The sequence below is a fragment of the Morchella importuna genome, assembly GCF_003444635.1.
Source record: "Morchella importuna strain M04M26 chromosome Unknown Morimp01GS034, whole genome shotgun sequence".
NCBI classification, from domain to species: domain Eukaryota; kingdom Fungi; phylum Ascomycota; class Pezizomycetes; order Pezizales; family Morchellaceae; genus Morchella; species Morchella importuna.
In genome coordinates this window covers 502,015-517,606 of record NW_025763431.1, presented here as the reverse complement: position 1 = coordinate 517,606, position 15,592 = coordinate 502,015, and the positions used below count along the sequence as shown (strand labels likewise).

At 47.4% G+C, this 15,592-nt stretch overlaps 7 protein-coding genes across 7 annotated transcripts; 5 read left to right on the top strand and 2 right to left on the bottom strand.

The window, feature by feature from the left end:
• Nucleotides 1-21: 21 nt before the first annotated feature.
• On the top strand, nt 22-1,832 carry LAJ45_09223 (uncharacterized protein; the record flags this gene model as incomplete). Its single annotated transcript, XM_046118768.1, has 4 exons — nt 22-124; nt 187-240; nt 366-1,430; nt 1,492-1,832. The coding sequence occupies 4 exons, from the start codon at nt 22-24 to the stop codon at nt 1,830-1,832; spliced, it is 1,563 nt and encodes a 520-aa protein (XP_045968153.1).
• Nucleotides 1,833-2,269: 437 nt separating this feature from the next.
• Nucleotides 2,270-4,753, bottom strand: LAJ45_09222 (uncharacterized protein; the record flags this gene model as incomplete). Its single annotated transcript, XM_046118767.1, has 6 exons — nt 2,270-2,973; nt 3,026-3,948; nt 4,029-4,292; nt 4,352-4,476; nt 4,547-4,603; nt 4,658-4,753. The coding sequence occupies 6 exons, from the start codon at nt 4,751-4,753 to the stop codon at nt 2,270-2,272; spliced, it is 2,169 nt and encodes a 722-aa protein (XP_045968152.1).
• Nucleotides 4,754-5,719: 966 nt separating this feature from the next.
• LAJ45_09221 (uncharacterized protein) lies at nt 5,720-6,706 on the top strand (the record flags this gene model as incomplete). Its single annotated transcript, XM_046118766.1, has 3 exons — nt 5,720-5,861; nt 5,933-6,489; nt 6,548-6,706. The coding sequence occupies 3 exons, from the start codon at nt 5,720-5,722 to the stop codon at nt 6,704-6,706; spliced, it is 858 nt and encodes a 285-aa protein (XP_045968151.1).
• Nucleotides 6,707-7,079: 373 nt separating this feature from the next.
• Nucleotides 7,080-8,950, top strand: LAJ45_09220 (uncharacterized protein; the record flags this gene model as incomplete). Its single annotated transcript, XM_046118765.1, has 5 exons — nt 7,080-7,527; nt 7,588-7,715; nt 7,766-8,443; nt 8,502-8,699; nt 8,753-8,950. 5 exons carry the CDS (start codon nt 7,080-7,082, stop codon nt 8,948-8,950), a joined length of 1,650 nt encoding a protein of 549 aa, XP_045968150.1.
• An 885-nt stretch (nt 8,951-9,835) lies between these two features.
• Nucleotides 9,836-11,597, top strand: LAJ45_09219 (uncharacterized protein; the record flags this gene model as incomplete). The annotated part of the gene is made up of 4 exons (XM_046118764.1): nt 9,836-9,863; nt 9,942-10,081; nt 10,141-10,176; nt 10,236-11,597. 4 exons carry the CDS (start codon nt 9,836-9,838, stop codon nt 11,595-11,597), a joined length of 1,566 nt encoding a protein of 521 aa, XP_045968149.1.
• Nucleotides 11,598-12,541: 944 nt separating this feature from the next.
• On the bottom strand, nt 12,542-14,505 carry LAJ45_09218 (uncharacterized protein; the record flags this gene model as incomplete). The annotated part of the gene is made up of 5 exons (XM_046118763.1): nt 12,542-12,728; nt 12,781-13,750; nt 13,807-14,075; nt 14,147-14,224; nt 14,450-14,505. The coding sequence occupies 5 exons, from the start codon at nt 14,503-14,505 to the stop codon at nt 12,542-12,544; spliced, it is 1,560 nt and encodes a 519-aa protein (XP_045968148.1).
• Nucleotides 14,506-15,095: 590 nt separating this feature from the next.
• On the top strand, nt 15,096-15,433 carry LAJ45_09217 (uncharacterized protein; the record flags this gene model as incomplete). Its single annotated transcript, XM_046118762.1, has 2 exons — nt 15,096-15,126; nt 15,201-15,433. 2 exons carry the CDS (start codon nt 15,096-15,098, stop codon nt 15,431-15,433), a joined length of 264 nt encoding a protein of 87 aa, XP_045968147.1.
• Between the last annotated feature and the right edge of the window lie 159 nt (nt 15,434-15,592).

Genomic DNA, 15,592 nt, shown 5'->3' with positions numbered 1-15,592 from the left:
TATCATAGTTTGTTCGCGAAGATGTCGCCAGCTGCAGTCCCACCTCCCGCAGAGGCTTTCGCCCCCCTGGAACAAATAAATCGTCCTCCAGAGGGTGTCGTCCTCCCTCCAAAAGACCTCCGAGGTAGGTGCGCTTCTTCCACGCGTGTCGTTGCTTCAAACGCTAATTCCCGTGCTATTCACTAGCCATCGTTGAAAAGACTGCTGGCTACGTTGCTCGTAACGGGCAAGTCTTTGAACGTGAGTATCTCAATACCTATTATCCCCTCTAATTTCCTCTGAGGCTGATTCGTGGTAAGGGGATCACACGAAGTCAGTCGAGCGGTATTCGAGAGAATGAGTAACAATTCGCTAACCCTCATTAGAACGTATCCGCGAAAAGGAGAAACACAATCCCAAGTTTTCGTTCCTTAATACAGCCGATTCATATTACCAGTTCTACATATGGCGCCTCGAAGAGATCCGTGCTGGTCGCGGGACCGCCCTCGCAGCCGGACGTGCAGGTGGCGCAGAAAGCAAACCAGAACCCGTAGAACCAGAGAAACCCCAAGGTCCTGCAGAGCCACCAGAGTTCAAATTCAGTGCCCGGATGCCAAACATCTCCGCACAGGATCTCGATATTCTCCGGTTGACCGCGCTATTCGTCGCACGACATGGCCGCTCGTTCCTAACGACCTTGTCGCAACGTGAAGCTCGCAATTTTCAATTTGATTTCCTTCGCCCCAACCACTCATTTTACCAATACTTCTCACGTCTTGTAGACCAATACACAGAACTCTTGACGCCCTCCGGAGGTGTCTCTGTTGAGGAACTTGAGAAGAATGTTAAAGACAAATTCCACATCCTTGATCGAGCACGGGGTCGCGCAGAGTGGACAAAATTCCAGGAAAAAGAACGAGAGAAGAAGGAAGAGGAAGAGGACCAGGAGCGCCTCACATATGCGCAAATCGATTGGCATGACTTCGTTGTTGTTGAAACGGTCGTCTTTACTGATGCCGACGACCAGACTGACCTTCCACCCCCGACGTCCTTGTCGGATCTACAGCATGCTTCTCTAGAACAAAAGGCACTTATGTCACTACACCCATCAGCCCTGCGGATAGAAGAAGCTATGCCCACTTCTGACCCAGAGCCTATTGAGACTCCATACCAACAACACCAAAGACAGCAACGACAGGTTGCAGAAGAGGAAGACGGTATGGAAATGGAGATGGAAGGTAGTGATGACGAGGACCGCGAGAGGCAGCGCGAGCAAGATAGGAAACGACAGGCGCAGGAGGCGGCTAAACAGGGACTTGGTCAAGGTCAGATGAAAATCAGGAGTGACTATGTACCTCGCGCGCTTGCAAAGCGACAGCTAGGCCAGCTCGGTATCTGTCCGAACTGTGGACAGAATATTCCGTTAGATGAAATGGAAGACCATATGAGAAGTAGGTTTCTTTTGCTTTCTATATTCCATTTATTTCTACTAATGAATGCGTGTGTTTGTAGTTGAATTGCTTGATCCCCGCTGGAAAGAACAACGTGCCCGGGCCGACGCCAAACAATTAACAACTAATATCTCCACCAATGATACAGTCCTAAACTTGAAACGTCTTGCTTCCCAGCGCGACGATCTCTTTGATTCTACAGGTGGTCACAATGTCTCCGCCGAGGAGCTGGAGCGTAGGAAACGTGTTGCAACTGGTGGCTCTTGGGATGGATCTGCAGAGACAAAGGATGCAGTTCGCCATCAGCAGCTCCAGAATATAAATGTTCAAGAACAGATTGAGGCAATTAGAAGGAAGGCAGGAAATGTTTCTAATCCTAGTGTGGGGCCCCAGAGGCAATAGTGTGAGAATACTTCCAGCAAAGAACACCGGACCCATAGGATGGAAACAAGGCAACAATAATAGCGAAAACATGGGGGGTAGGCATGGGTGGCAGCCTTTTTTGTACTTTACATCTAATCATGATAAAAATAACCACAACCTCTAATCATTGTAGAGTTTATACGTGTATCTAACCCGCTCCCCTTGTGATAGATATTACTGTTGTACAAAACCGAAACCCGAAGCTTTATATAAATCCTTTCATCCCCAAACTTTGCAAGACTAGCTGCCTCTTAGGCCCTACGTGGGTGCAGAATATTCCTAGGGTAGAGCAAAGATGGAGCAGGAGCATAAAAAACCATATTGTATCTAACTAACGCCGAAAGATGAAAAAATAAAAATGAAAAATGCTACTGTGGTTCTTTTGCAGAGGTCCTAATTCAGTCAACATTGCCCTGCTATTCTTCCTCGCCGTCCTCGCCGTCCTCTTCGGAATCCTCCACTTCAGAACTCTCCTCCTCCGCTTCAGCTAGCCACTCGACAAAGGCCTTGGTAACTTTCCTAACATTTGCCATCCCGCCAACATCAGTGCTACTCCTCTCATCCGCCCACCAGGCATTGACTGAAACTTCTTCGACCAAGTCTGCTTCAAACATTTTTTGGCAAATGGCAAAGAGAAGTGTGGGACCCTGCTTTTTGTCGACACACTCTTTCTGCACTATGAGCAAAAAGTCTACTTGATCCTTTCGCTCAAAGATTGTCCTTTTGATAAGCGGGCTCCAGCGTGTGAAAACAGTTTCAGTGGCCGCCGCGATTGTCTTAGAGGCTTTGGAAACTAGCTGTTCAACACGGGCAACGAGTGCTGTGACGACAGCTCGACGAACTTGATGCCACGAGGCATTGGCAGACATGCGCAAACCATTAAGCTCGAGTGAGGCAACCTCAACGGGGTGGTCACCCTCGACAGCAGAAAATAGTGACTGAGAGGCTTCTTTATGCCACGACTCCGCTTCATCATTGTCTTCGGATCCAGCAGTAGTTACAGAGTCCGAGCGAGCTAGTCTTGCTTTTAAGCCGGGCATGTCGTCCTCTGAGTCGTCTTCGTCATCCGATATAGTGGATATCGAGGAATCAGAAAGATTAGAATGATTCATATTAAATACTAGAAATGGTCAGTTCGTAGCCCAGCCAAAACTTACCAGGAACCCACTCACCTAATCCGTCACGCAGCGAGCCCTCCAATCCGTCATCATCATCATCATCATCGTCCGAGCCCTCATACTCGAATCCAATTCCACCAATCCCAACCAAATCTTCATCCGTTCTCTTCTCATCGTCAGAATCATCATCATTTATCTTACTACTAGAGTTGCATATCCTGCTACCAGCCCTCACAGTTGTTCCACCTGCAATTTTGACTCCATACGATATGATAGAACCTGGTTGAATGATGCATCTATTCCCCAATGTGACGTTGTTTGCAATAATTGCGTTGTTGATCTTACAACCATCACCGATAGTCACCCCATCCCAGATGTGTGCACATTCTATCTCTGTCTCATCTCCAATCTCACAATTCCTGCCGATAACACTCTGTCCCACAACAGTGTTCTCACCAATTCTAGTACCAGAACCCAGGATAGTCATACGATTGATGATTGTAGATTTTGCCAATGAGACGTCATCCTCGACGTAGATATTTCCCTTTTTCAGACTGTAGGCCTGATCTATGCCAAGATTGCTGTCCGGACATAAGGGATATGCCCAGCGACTGGTGATATCTCTGCTGATGGCGTCGTATGTCTGGAGACTCCTGGCTCTTGCCCCATACTGATCAGATAGTATATGGGCGTGAATGGACATCTCATAAAGATCTGTCTCTCTAAGGACACCATTCAAAAAGTCACGACGATGATGTTGATAATCAAAGTTCTCAGTATATAAGACCGGAACATTGGGTGCACAAATGTCAAGGGAACAATCGAGAAGGTCAGAGCGTATTTGAAGTTCCGAGTGGGCCTTGATCAGAGATGCGGGCAAAAATGTCATGTCCCCATCCTTGGTGCCAACCTCTTCATAATGAACGCATCTGTTTGTCCCCTTCTCAATCACAAAAATTCCAGTTTCGCTTCTGGTTCTACATGGGTTTAACATTAGTTAGCCATTTCTCTCATTTACCCCCCGGGGGGGGGGGGATAAAGCTAAGTGATAACCTACTTGCTCCTATGTGCGGTTCCTGCTTCTCTCAAAACCATAGTCATGATAGCTTTACTACTAATTGCACGTCGCTTATTGTGCTCCTCTAAAACACTATCCAGTGACAGGTTGCCAATAAAATCCCCATGTATAAGCAAAAAATCGTGTGTAATAATCTGCTTCTGGTCCAGATCACGCATGGCATCGCCGACTGAGGTACTTGTAGGCGACACAATTATTTGACAGTTTTTTATTGGAGATGACGGCTGATTCCATTTTGAACCTCTAAAAACGACACAAACCCCATTAGAAGTGTCAATACATTAAGGGGAAATTTTCCAAACCGGATATATTCTTCGATTTTCTCGGCATGGCTAGATGCATATATAAAGACATCTTCCACGCCTGAAAAGGCGAGGAATTCAAGTGTGTAATCGATGAGCGGGGTGTTTGCTAGAGGAAGTAGGCACTACGACAAAGCTTAGCTCCAGTTTACAAAGATAGAATTTCTCTTGGAAGAAATATTCTGGGTTGCTCACTCTGGGAGTTTCGAGGGTGAGGGGTCTGAATCTGTTTTCAAACCCATCTGTGAGGATCTGTACATTTGAGTCAGACAAAGCTCGATACTATCTTAAAATTATTCCACTCACAACTGCTTGAAGACGATGGATTTCTCTTGCATCTCCTTCCCGCTTCTTTCCTCCGGAGCTGGCGGGGGTAGCTTTCTTTTCTTTGCGATTACTCATGGTTGCTTATCGAAACTTTTGGACTGTTGAGTGTTGCTCGCAAGTTGCGGTTGGTGGGGTTTTTTATGGTGGGGGCATGAAGCAGGGTAGATCAACGCCGCTTAATTTTTAAGCGCAAACACACGTGTCTAGAAAATTCCCGGATCCTACCCACCGAATATCTCAACAACTAGAAATTGCAGCCTCATAACCCTGATTCACCCTTGGCATACTATGAGCTCAAGGCGCATCAAAGGTCTCTTGGGGGAAAATATCCCCACTCCTCAATGGAAGCTCTCCATAACTCATCTATACTATGAGGCCTTCTCTACCTCTTGTGCTACCTTTTCCACAACTTATATTTAAGCAAACCCCATGGGTTTCGTGGTGGTGTTTGGTCGTGGTCTGGTTGCTATGGTGCGGGATCCGGGAATTTTCTAGACACGGGTGTACATGTAAGCATTGAACGCTTCCAAACTGAATCCGAGCCTGATACCATTCTACAGGAGATGTACTTTTGACTTGATACATACTATAGTTTTCAAGCTTTTGTATGTATCATGGTCCGCGATAATCATCTCAAAAGAATGCGATTTATTTCACACCGTTAGTGATGCAACATCATATCACTACCGCAGTCAAACAAGCAGCTGATGAATCCCGCTGCAATCTCGCAAACCTTTCAGGCACTGTACCTACATGTAGGTGCATTCTAGCCAAAGCTAAATAGGTTTCGTTGATTTCTTTTGTTGGAATTTGGGCTAGGTATGCCTGTGCCTCGACGCCTCAATGACGGCAGTAATGCGCCACTAAAAATAGGCACCCAGCCACTCTAAACGAAGAGGTGGCCTCTACCCCCTACGGTGGCACAAACCCTGCCATATCAATTAAGATCCCCATCGTCTCACCTTCTGTAGAACCTTCGTCGCTTTCCCTCTCCCGTCGGCTTCAATAAACAATCCCTAATAACCCTCCGCATTTTCAACAATGTCAGCCCCTGGACAACAGGTAGCTCAAGCTCCTCCTATTGCTTCACCTGAGGCGCTGGCCGTCGCTCAGTTCCTTCGCAACCAAGATCTCAAGAGTAGGACATGTATTCTTCAGGGTCAGCGCAAAGACCTCTTCAAGGGTATGTTATTCATTATGGCTTGATAATGCACCGTCCAAAACTGATTTTCTGATTTTCGCTCTATTTAATAGTTAAACGTGCTGTTAGAGCCCTCCAGAGCGACAACTACACAAAGGCTTCCACAAAGAACACTCTCCTTCCAAAAGTCACCAATCCCAACGAGGCGCTGCAGGCATTCTCGCTTCTTCCTCGCAATCTCCTCGCTCTGCGCGTCTCTAAAATCGAACCAGGCTCTGATGGACATCCAGCGGGCAAGCCCGGCAAAAGAGTCAAGGGCTTGTGGACCGTCAAGATCGAACAACACCAGGAAATGAGGGATGAGCTTTATTATACTTGGTTTTACGAACCTCGCAGTTGGACACAGACCTTAATGGCCATTGGAGTTATCCTCGTCTTATTGCTGGTCGTTATGTTCCCGCTCTGGCCGCCAATGTTGAGATTGGGCGTGTGGTATCTTTCAATGGGCATGCTAGGCCTCATTGGATTGTTCATCGCAATGAGCATATTCAGATTGATTCTATTCGTCATTACGATGTTTGTAACTCCGCCGGGTCTCTGGTTGTATCCCAATTTATTCGAGGATGTCGGATTCTTCGACAGTTTCAGACCTCTCTGGGCTTGGCATAAGGTACGCAGGTAGTTCAATATGATGGTTTAAAAGCATCAACTAATAATTTGATGAACAGGTTGGAAAGGAAAAGAAAGTTAAGAAGAGCGTCGCCGGAGAAATACAGTCAGATGCCGTTGCCGAAAAATCTGCTACTTCAAACACTACTGCCTCTCCGGCTCCTGGGTCTCCACCCAAGGCTGCTGCACCGCCAAAGCCTACAGTAGAGGAGGGTTAGATTTATTGATGATCTGAAAGTAGTAAAACATGGTTGTAGTTGTGACGTTGTTCCTTGAGAGGGTCTTGTAACGGAAATGCTGTATGTTTGGAGCTTGTTATATTCCTTTTTTAGTAGTGGTATTCTTTTATTTCGATATTTGGTGCTATGGTTTAGAGCTTTGAAGCTTATTAATACCTCTTGCATGATGAAAAACGTATAAAACAAGTTTCATTGGAAAACCTACAGCTGCAATCCTTGCAAAGAAATGTGCCATCGCTATAAATACATTTACCTACATGTATGTATGCTCGGGCATGCACGTTTGACTTAGTAGACCCTTGCTATCAAATGAGCCCCACCCTCGCTTGATGTAACCACCTGCATCGTCATCATGAACCCGCGCCCTGAATATCATTACACCATCCATCCCGCGGCTTCTCCAACCATGCCGAAAGAGTCTAAGACGATTGATCCGGCTATCTCCTCTTTCCCTCCACAAGATGACTCAAACGGGGATAGGTTCGAAGAGATGTCACAATACGGTATTATCGAGACACCAGGAGGCAGCAGAAAGAAGAAGCAAAGGTCGAAAAAGAAGAGAGTTCCTATTATTGAGCAGAACGGCAGTGGTAGCCACCAGACAGCTAATACCGTTTCCTCCCTTGTACCAACTGAGGATACTATGGCAATAGACCGGATATTGGAGAAGAATCCGAGTCTGGAGAGAGCTCAAGTCGATGAAATGTTGCGGCTAATGAAATTGGAAGACAAATTGACTGGTGGGAAGAAGGACATGGAGAGTTATAAATTCTGGAACACCCAGCCAATTGCGAGATTTGGTGGGTCCCTCCCTCGAGCTTATTGTCTAGAGGAGTGGACTAATGGGGAGGGAGGGAAAGACGAAGAGGGGGCTTTAAAGCCAGATGGTCCAGTGCGGGACACAAACCCAGAAGTGGTTCCACCTCATGGGGTTGAGCTTCTGGATGGATTTGAATGGGTCACCATGGATCTCAATGACCCGAAGCATGTGAGAAGCTCCTCCAGAATCCCTGAGTGCTTTCCTGACACCGTTCCAAGCTGGATGAGATCTATGAGCTTCTCAAAGCCCATTACGTAGAAGACAATGAGGCTATGTTCCGCTTCAACTACTCTATATCCTTTTTGAGCTGGGCCCTTAAACCTCCTGGCTGGATTCCCGAGTGGTATGCCGGTGTACGAGTTACCGCATCTCGGAAACTCGTCGCCTTCATCTCAGGTGTGCCGGCGAGCCTGAGAGTACGTAAAAATACTATTCGGTGCTCTGAAATCAACTTCTTATGTATACACAAGAAGCTGCGGTCGAAACGTCTAGCCCCCGTCCTTATTGGAGAGATCGCAAGACGTTGTGATGTAGAGAAATGTTGGAACGCAGTTTATACCACTGGGATCGTGCTGCCCAGCCCAGTCAGTACCTGTAGGTATTTTCACAGGTATTTGAATTGGCTAAAGTTGTATGAGGTCGGGTTTAGCTCTTTACCTCATGGCAGCACGCAGACGAGGCAGACTGCAAAATTTAGATTGCCGTCGAGGACAAGTATCAAGGGACTGAGAGAGATGGAACCAAGGGATTTAAATGCCACTCACAACCTACTCAAGAGATATCTTGAAAAGTTTGATATGGCACCAGAATTCGACATAAATGAAGCCGAGCATTGGCTGCTACACAAAGAGGCTAGTGATTCTGAGGAGAGAGTCGTTTATACTTATGTTGTGGAGGTTGATTGATCTCCGGTTGCGGTACGGCCTCTGTGGGTGGGTGCTAATTGCATGGCAGGATGAAGGACGCATAACGGATTTCTTTTCGTTCTATGCGCTTGAGACTTCAGTGATATCCAGTAGCAGCAAGCATAAGAAGATTTGCGCGGCTTATCTTTCCTACTATGCCACTGAAGTCACCCCTAAAGAGTCTAAGAAAGAAATGAAGATACGGTTGAACGCGCTGATAAACGATGCGCTTATAATTGCCAATAGGGTTTGCGTCGATTCCATCCATTGTATCCTGATATTTCTAACAGCTCGTATCAGTTGAAATTTGACGTCTTTAATGCTCTTACACTGCTTGATAATAACTTGTTCTTGAATGATCAAAAATTTACTGCAGGCGATGGGCAACTTCATTATTATCTGTTTAACTGGCGAACCGCATATATCAGAGGTGGTATTGATGAGAATAATGATATCGATGAAGAGAATGGAAGCGGGATTGGTCTCATCATGCTGTGATTCTCCTGTTATTTTTCTTGTCTTCGTTCCCTCTTTACGTTAATGTAATGTAGCCTGTAAATACATACATGTATCTGATAGGATCTACATGTATTTCCGTCCAGAGTGGTCTCCAAATTACGTATACTGCTTCACCCTAATTAGGGAGATTTTCGCCGAATTTGAGTAGGAATCGCAAGGATATGGATATTTGCGCCTCCTGGTCACTATTCCGTCGGCTGATAAATCATCGTTGGCTAGGCCTTTTGTTATCTTCTTCTATATATCTCATTTTAAGAATCCATCCCCAGAACAAGATGCTTTGAGTGTCGAGTGATCGCTTGTGTGGCTGATCACTCATCTAATGATATAGCTGCTCACTCACTCAAATGTATATGTAGGTACATACAGTACCGTATAATGGATCAATAAAAAGGGCATGAGGGAGTAATCCCCACCCTGCTTTGCTCCAGGATCATAAACGAATGCGCGAGGAGTCAAACGCGTAGTCAATCGAGGGGGCATCGGACGATCGGATAAGATAACCCCGACCTCTCGCATCCCAAGACCTCTTATCAGATTTTTTTTTCTTGTTTCCCCTGCTGCACCAGTCCTCCTCTGGAAGCTTTTGGCGGATCCCCTACCGCATTCACTCTAGCTCAAGTGCAGAATTTTTATCAGACCATCTAATCCAATCCATCCGGATCTGATTAGTTGAGAGCGTCGCGGCAGCAGCAGCACAACCCCACGACGGTATCCGACAGACAGCCTTCCCATTGTCGCCAGGGTAGACAGGCGGTCTCTCTCTCAAAAGCCCCCCGGCTCGCACTTTTGATCTGATGATTCCCCCTCGACCTGACTTTGCCACTTCCTCGTTATTCGCGCTGCTGCTGGTGTTGATTCGCCATGTCCGGTGATTCTCAGTCCCCAGTCGGTGAGTTCCGCTCTTAAACACCGATCTATCACTCGGTATCCCGAGACATACTTGGTCTAATTGTCCATACATATGCAGCGATTTCTTCGCCAATGTCTGCCTGTAGTCCGGGCCCGCCAACTCTTGCTCCTAGAGCTGTAAGTGTGATGAGCCATGATACTCCAAGCCCAGCCGGTGTGGTTACACACAAGGAGTGGATTGTGCCACCACGGCCAAAGGTTGGTTGCCCCTTCAAAAATTATGGAGTATCGATTATTGACATCTTGTGTTTCAAAAGCCTGGACGAAAGCCCGCAACAGATACTCCGCCAACAGTAAGTTCTTAAATATACCTTTTATATCTTTGAACTAGGGCTCATATTCTTTTTAATAGAAAAGAAAGGCGCAAAATCGAGCAGCTCAACGAGCCTTCCGCGAGCGCCGTGCCGCGCGTGTGAACGAACTTGAGGATAAGCTCAAAGAAGTCGAGCTTGAAACTTCAACACAGATAACTGAGTACCAAGAACAGGTCAACCAGCTCGCCATGAACAACGCCGAGCTTGCGAAAGAAAACAACCTCTACAAAACTAAGGTTGAGTGTCTCCAAAAAGAGCTAGAATTGCTACGGCAAGTCAAGGCAAATGAACAGCAACAGCAACAGCAGCATTCATCAGCTCCTGTGGCAAGCTTCAATTCGGTACAGGTTGCATCTCCGGCACCATCTTCACACGAGAACCCGTGCAGCTCAAATTGCGCGTGCACAGACGATTTAGATAGGATCCTTTGTGATAAAAAGTCTCCCCCATCAGACATTCTTGGGTCTGCTCCTCTACCCGCACCTTCTGTTCCTATACGCCGAAGAAGCAATAGGAATAAGGCCGCTTCCGAGTTTCCTCAGAATCCGGATCCTCTTGGCTGTGGGCGCTGCTCCAGGGAGGGCAACTGTGCATGCATCACTGAGGCCGTAGAGGCTGCCTACCCGGTGAAGCGCCCTACGTCTCCGAGCGAGAACACACCTAAACGCACACGAATATCCAGCAATGTCGGACTAACCCCACCAGATGAGTTGGAAACCGACTTCACCTATATGACCAAACCACCCCCGCCCCCCCCTTCCTTCTCTGGTTCCCCCGTAATTTCACACATGCCAGCAGATCCGTGTGGATTCTGCTCAGATGGCACACATTGTGTTTGCGCCGAGGCCGCGGCGAATGCTATGATGAACATGGATGACGACGAAGAGGATTCCGAAGAACACCACAGCACTAAGCTCCCTCCGCTGTTGTCAAATCTTACACCCCCAAGAGGAGACCAAAGCCTTGAGGGACACAACGTAGAAAAGCCAATGCCTCTGTACCCACCAATGACTAAAAGCACAGGAAGTGGATGTCCGCCTGGTGGGTGCGCCCAGTGCAAGAACGACCCAATGTCAACTCTCTTCTGTCAATCTGTTGCCACGAAAGTCAAATCGCGTCCCGCGGGCGCTCCTGCTGGGTGCTGTGGCGGCGGGTGTTGCGGCGACAAGCAATCACCTAAAGACACCACCGACGAAAAGGGGACTTTTATACCAGCCAGCGCGGCCTACCAGGCGCTATCTAGGCATAGAGGGTTCGAGGAAGCAACAGCGGACTTAGGAAGTTTGCTGCGGCCGCTGATGGTGCGGAGTGGTGATGGAAGGTGCCCGCAAGTTGAGGTCAGCAGTGTTCGGGATGTGCTAAAGCAACTGGATAGGAGATTCGGGAGCGATGCTGCTTAAAATTCATGTTATTTCTGTTGTTGTTTATTTGTTTATTTGTTTATTTTACCATTGGTTTTTGTCCTGGGCGGGGCAGTTGTAAAGGACGTAAAGGAAAGGCGTATTTGGGGTTTTGTTGTTCTTTGTTCTTTTTGCAAGTACATGTAGCTATGCCTTTTGGGGTTTAATTCCTTTCTTGATTAACTCATGTAATGTGGGATTTGTGATGGACGGGAATCCTGGATGGCGGATGAAGTTTCTGTCCCTAGAAGTCAGTGGATATAGTGTACACGCAATCATATTGCAAATTTGAATGTTGAATGTATCGAGTGATATCTTGTGATTTGATTTGACACAACGGGGCGGGACCTGCTCTCGCCCGAGGAGAAGTCTAGTGCGTACAAAAGTTTATTGCAGCTCAACTAAATGATACAGATCTCTAGGGAATATAATATTTTGGGTTTCGATCCACGAGGGGGGATTCCCGGCGTTATTCAAGAGGGATAATTGCTCATGGACTAAGATGCTTCGCGCAGCAGACCAATAGCCATCGCGGTATATCCCTGTCTATTGCCTGTAATGGATCAGGTCAATAAAGAATGGTGCCGCGTAGTAACCCGTGGGCTCGCTTGTAGATGATTGTGGTGATGATGATATTAAACTATCTCAGCTCTCGCTCATTATTTGGCCAATTAATCTGTCTCCCCCATGTCAGGGCCAGATGTATGATTAGGTTGGTTTAGCGAAACTCTTTCAGGTCATATTCTTTTATAGTATCGTAGATATGTAAGGCATACCTTGAATTAAAAAAAAGAAAAAATGGGGGGTGGACTTGATCTGCGCGAGTGATTCACCGTGATTATAACTCCCACAATTACAAATAAACATAATTTATAGAATACCAAAAAGCCCCGTCAATTTATTAACTATATAGTATTCACAAATCGGGGCAAACGAAAGGCCCTCTAGCTCAACCTTTCCGCAAATCCGCCCTCTAGCCCGTTCGCTACTTCTTTCACTCCGCTCTCCACCGCCTCATCTAGCTCTTCCCTCATATCACCTGCTGGCACACCTGCAGCGCCAAGCTTAGTGAAGCTTTTCGGATTTTTCTTTCCCGTTCCACCTTGGCTCTTGAACTGATATCCTCTCAACCTACACTTCTATTAGTCCATACCCACCACTGAAAACAGATGTGAAAACAAACCTAGGGCCCTGCCCCTTCCTTTCCGGCATTTCGCTCTCGTAGAACTTCCCAAAGATTGCCACATCCTCTTCAAAGCTTCCACGCTCGATACTTCCCCGAACAGCCGCGAAGAATTGGTCAATAACCTTTGTATTATGTATCTGTAGCAGTACCCAAGCCGTCATCTCCTTCGCAACCAAAAGATGCTGCACATACGCCTTGTGATGCCTTCTACATGCATAGCAGTTACAGCCCTGTCCTAGAGGTCCAAGGTCTGTGGCATGTTCCTTGCCCCATAGGTCTACGCCCAATGGTCGTATTTCTTCGCCCGCCGCTGTAGGCCGCGGGAACTCGAAATCTAGCGCAATTCCGGCATCGGTAGCAGTTGTGATAAAACCCAGATTAAAGAGGTCAATGCCCCAGCGCACTTGCTGCAGTACTTTGTGCGGGCTTTCAGCGTCGTCCACACTCATCCGTGGGAGTTTTTCTAACTCCTCTGGGAGCTCTGTTGCAAGGGCGCTATCGTACAGTGCGAGGCCGGACAGCTTATCTATCTTATCCGTGAGAGTTTCGATATAATACGATTGCTGTTCGAAGTCGAGCGGTAACAGAGGCGCAAAGATGTGGGGTGTGTAATCAGCTGTTGCTATTGTCTTATTCAGAAGCTGTTGGAGCCATAGATCCGTCCGGAATACCATCTTGGGCCCACGATGTTTGCCGGGGGTGTTGGAGGGGATGTCTGGGAGGCCGAGGACGATGTCCGGGCGCAGGCGGGAGACGACAGAAACATAATCGTCGATTGGGAGCATGCGGAAGCCAACGCTGGTCAGGATTGCCAGTGAGTGATCTGTGTTCGAGGCGGCGGTGGTGACAGGGGGCACACGTCGACCAGAGAGTATAAGAAGGGACTCTGAAGGTGTGGATGTGAAATTTCGGAGGCTTCCCGCGGCTTGATTGTAGATTGGGACATTAGGAGGGTACTTTTCGACAACTGTTTGGACCTAGAGTCAGCAAGAAGGGCTGAGAGAGGATGTAATAGGTACGTACAATCTTCGAGGGCGACATATATCCCTTTGATGTCTGTATGATCTCTAAGGTTGTCATGAGAGAGGTGAGGTACTGCACCGCGGGATGCAGGGGCTATGAACGAGGGTGTGTCGATAGTGACTTTATTAAGCGCAAGACGACCCAGTCGAGGTCCTGAGGAGGATGAGAGGAGACGGAAGTACATATCGGGGTCTTTGGGTGCCTCTGAGTTGACGCTGTTTAGGTCCATTATCACTATATTTCTCGAGTTGTAAGATGGACGGTTTGTACTAAAATAGTAGATTATATTAACCCCAAGCAGATAGCTGATGTTTAGAGGTGAGCTGGACCCTGCAATTACCTAAACGTATTATCCGTAGCACTCGAAAACTCTAGATCTAGGGAAACGGGCAGCGACGTTTCCTCGGATACAGGCAGGCTTTGAAATCGAATCGATAGTAAAGTTCAGTAATTAAATGTGGGAGCTCGAGAGCTATCCAACTACCAAACCCCCACCTTCGGATCCCAGGCGAGCTCAACCCCTCCTCCAACGTTAGCGCCTTAACAGAGCCGCATCGTCGTCTTAAACGGCCAATGATTGTTTTGTCCAGAATCGATTTTTAAGGATGGTTCAATCAAGCTCTGGTTTAAAGAATCTGTATACTTCAGAGAATCATATTCTGATGGTTGGATAAGACCAATTATGATCTTGGAACGCATCTGGGATAAGGGAAAGCTGCGGAGGACTGACTCCAAGGGAGCTCAATCTTTACAAAATGAATTTCCCGAGTCCTAGTGTGTCATTAGATCTGTCATTATTGACATTCTTTACCCCCAGCTTGAATCACCGGTCAAGAATCCCCCGTTCTAGACCGTATCAGCAAATTTATTTGTTTTCCACATCTCAAGTAAATCTGCTTTAATCGCCGAATTATTGTTCCAAACCCGTACCCAAAATGCTATATCTATTACTATATCTTGAAAAGTAGATAGGTACATGTAAATTCTATAGTACTCTATATGTAGTTAGTGGTTCAGAGGATCTCGAGTCCATCCCCATCTATCCAAAAGCCTCACTCAAAAATAGAATTACCCCAGCACAACCCGCAAAACCCCCCCAAACCCAAAGCGAACAAGGATCCTCACCACCCCACCCCACGACCCATCACTCGGCCCACCACGTGACACCGTCATCACCACAACCGCACCTCACCCCAAAGGTGTATTCAACCTCAATTCGACCCCCCCCCCTCTCCAATTACCCTCCTGACCACCACCAAAACCCCACCACATTCACACCCATATACACAATGTCAAAAATCCTCGGTTGGGCTGCATTCGGTACTGCCCCCGTCCCTGCTCCGTCTCCTCACCTGCCTGCCCGCCCACGCAGACATTGACTAACCGGAGAACAGGCGCGGCCGTCCGCTGGTGGCAGCTTGGAATCGAGATGCGCCCTTACTTTTCTAAGGAGACGCTGTGGCACTACCCACTCTACGCCGGTATCACCGGATCCTTCGGCTACTGGCTCATGAACGTCGAAGAGCGCCAGATCAAGTACCTGAACGAGCGAAAGGAGGCCCTGCTGGAGAAGCGGAGGAGGTTCGCTGGCGCGACGGGGGAGGCACCTCCAGTTGTGGCGGTTTAATGCCACGGGATATAGAAAGAATGGGAGGATTTGTATAGCGGTGGGACGGACTGCATCGGGACGGAGGGCTTATAAATATCAAATATAAGTGTTTACAGTCTCTCTTTGTGATTTGTGAAGTGTGCTATAAAGGTCCCCTGGTGTGCGAGTTACGGTGAT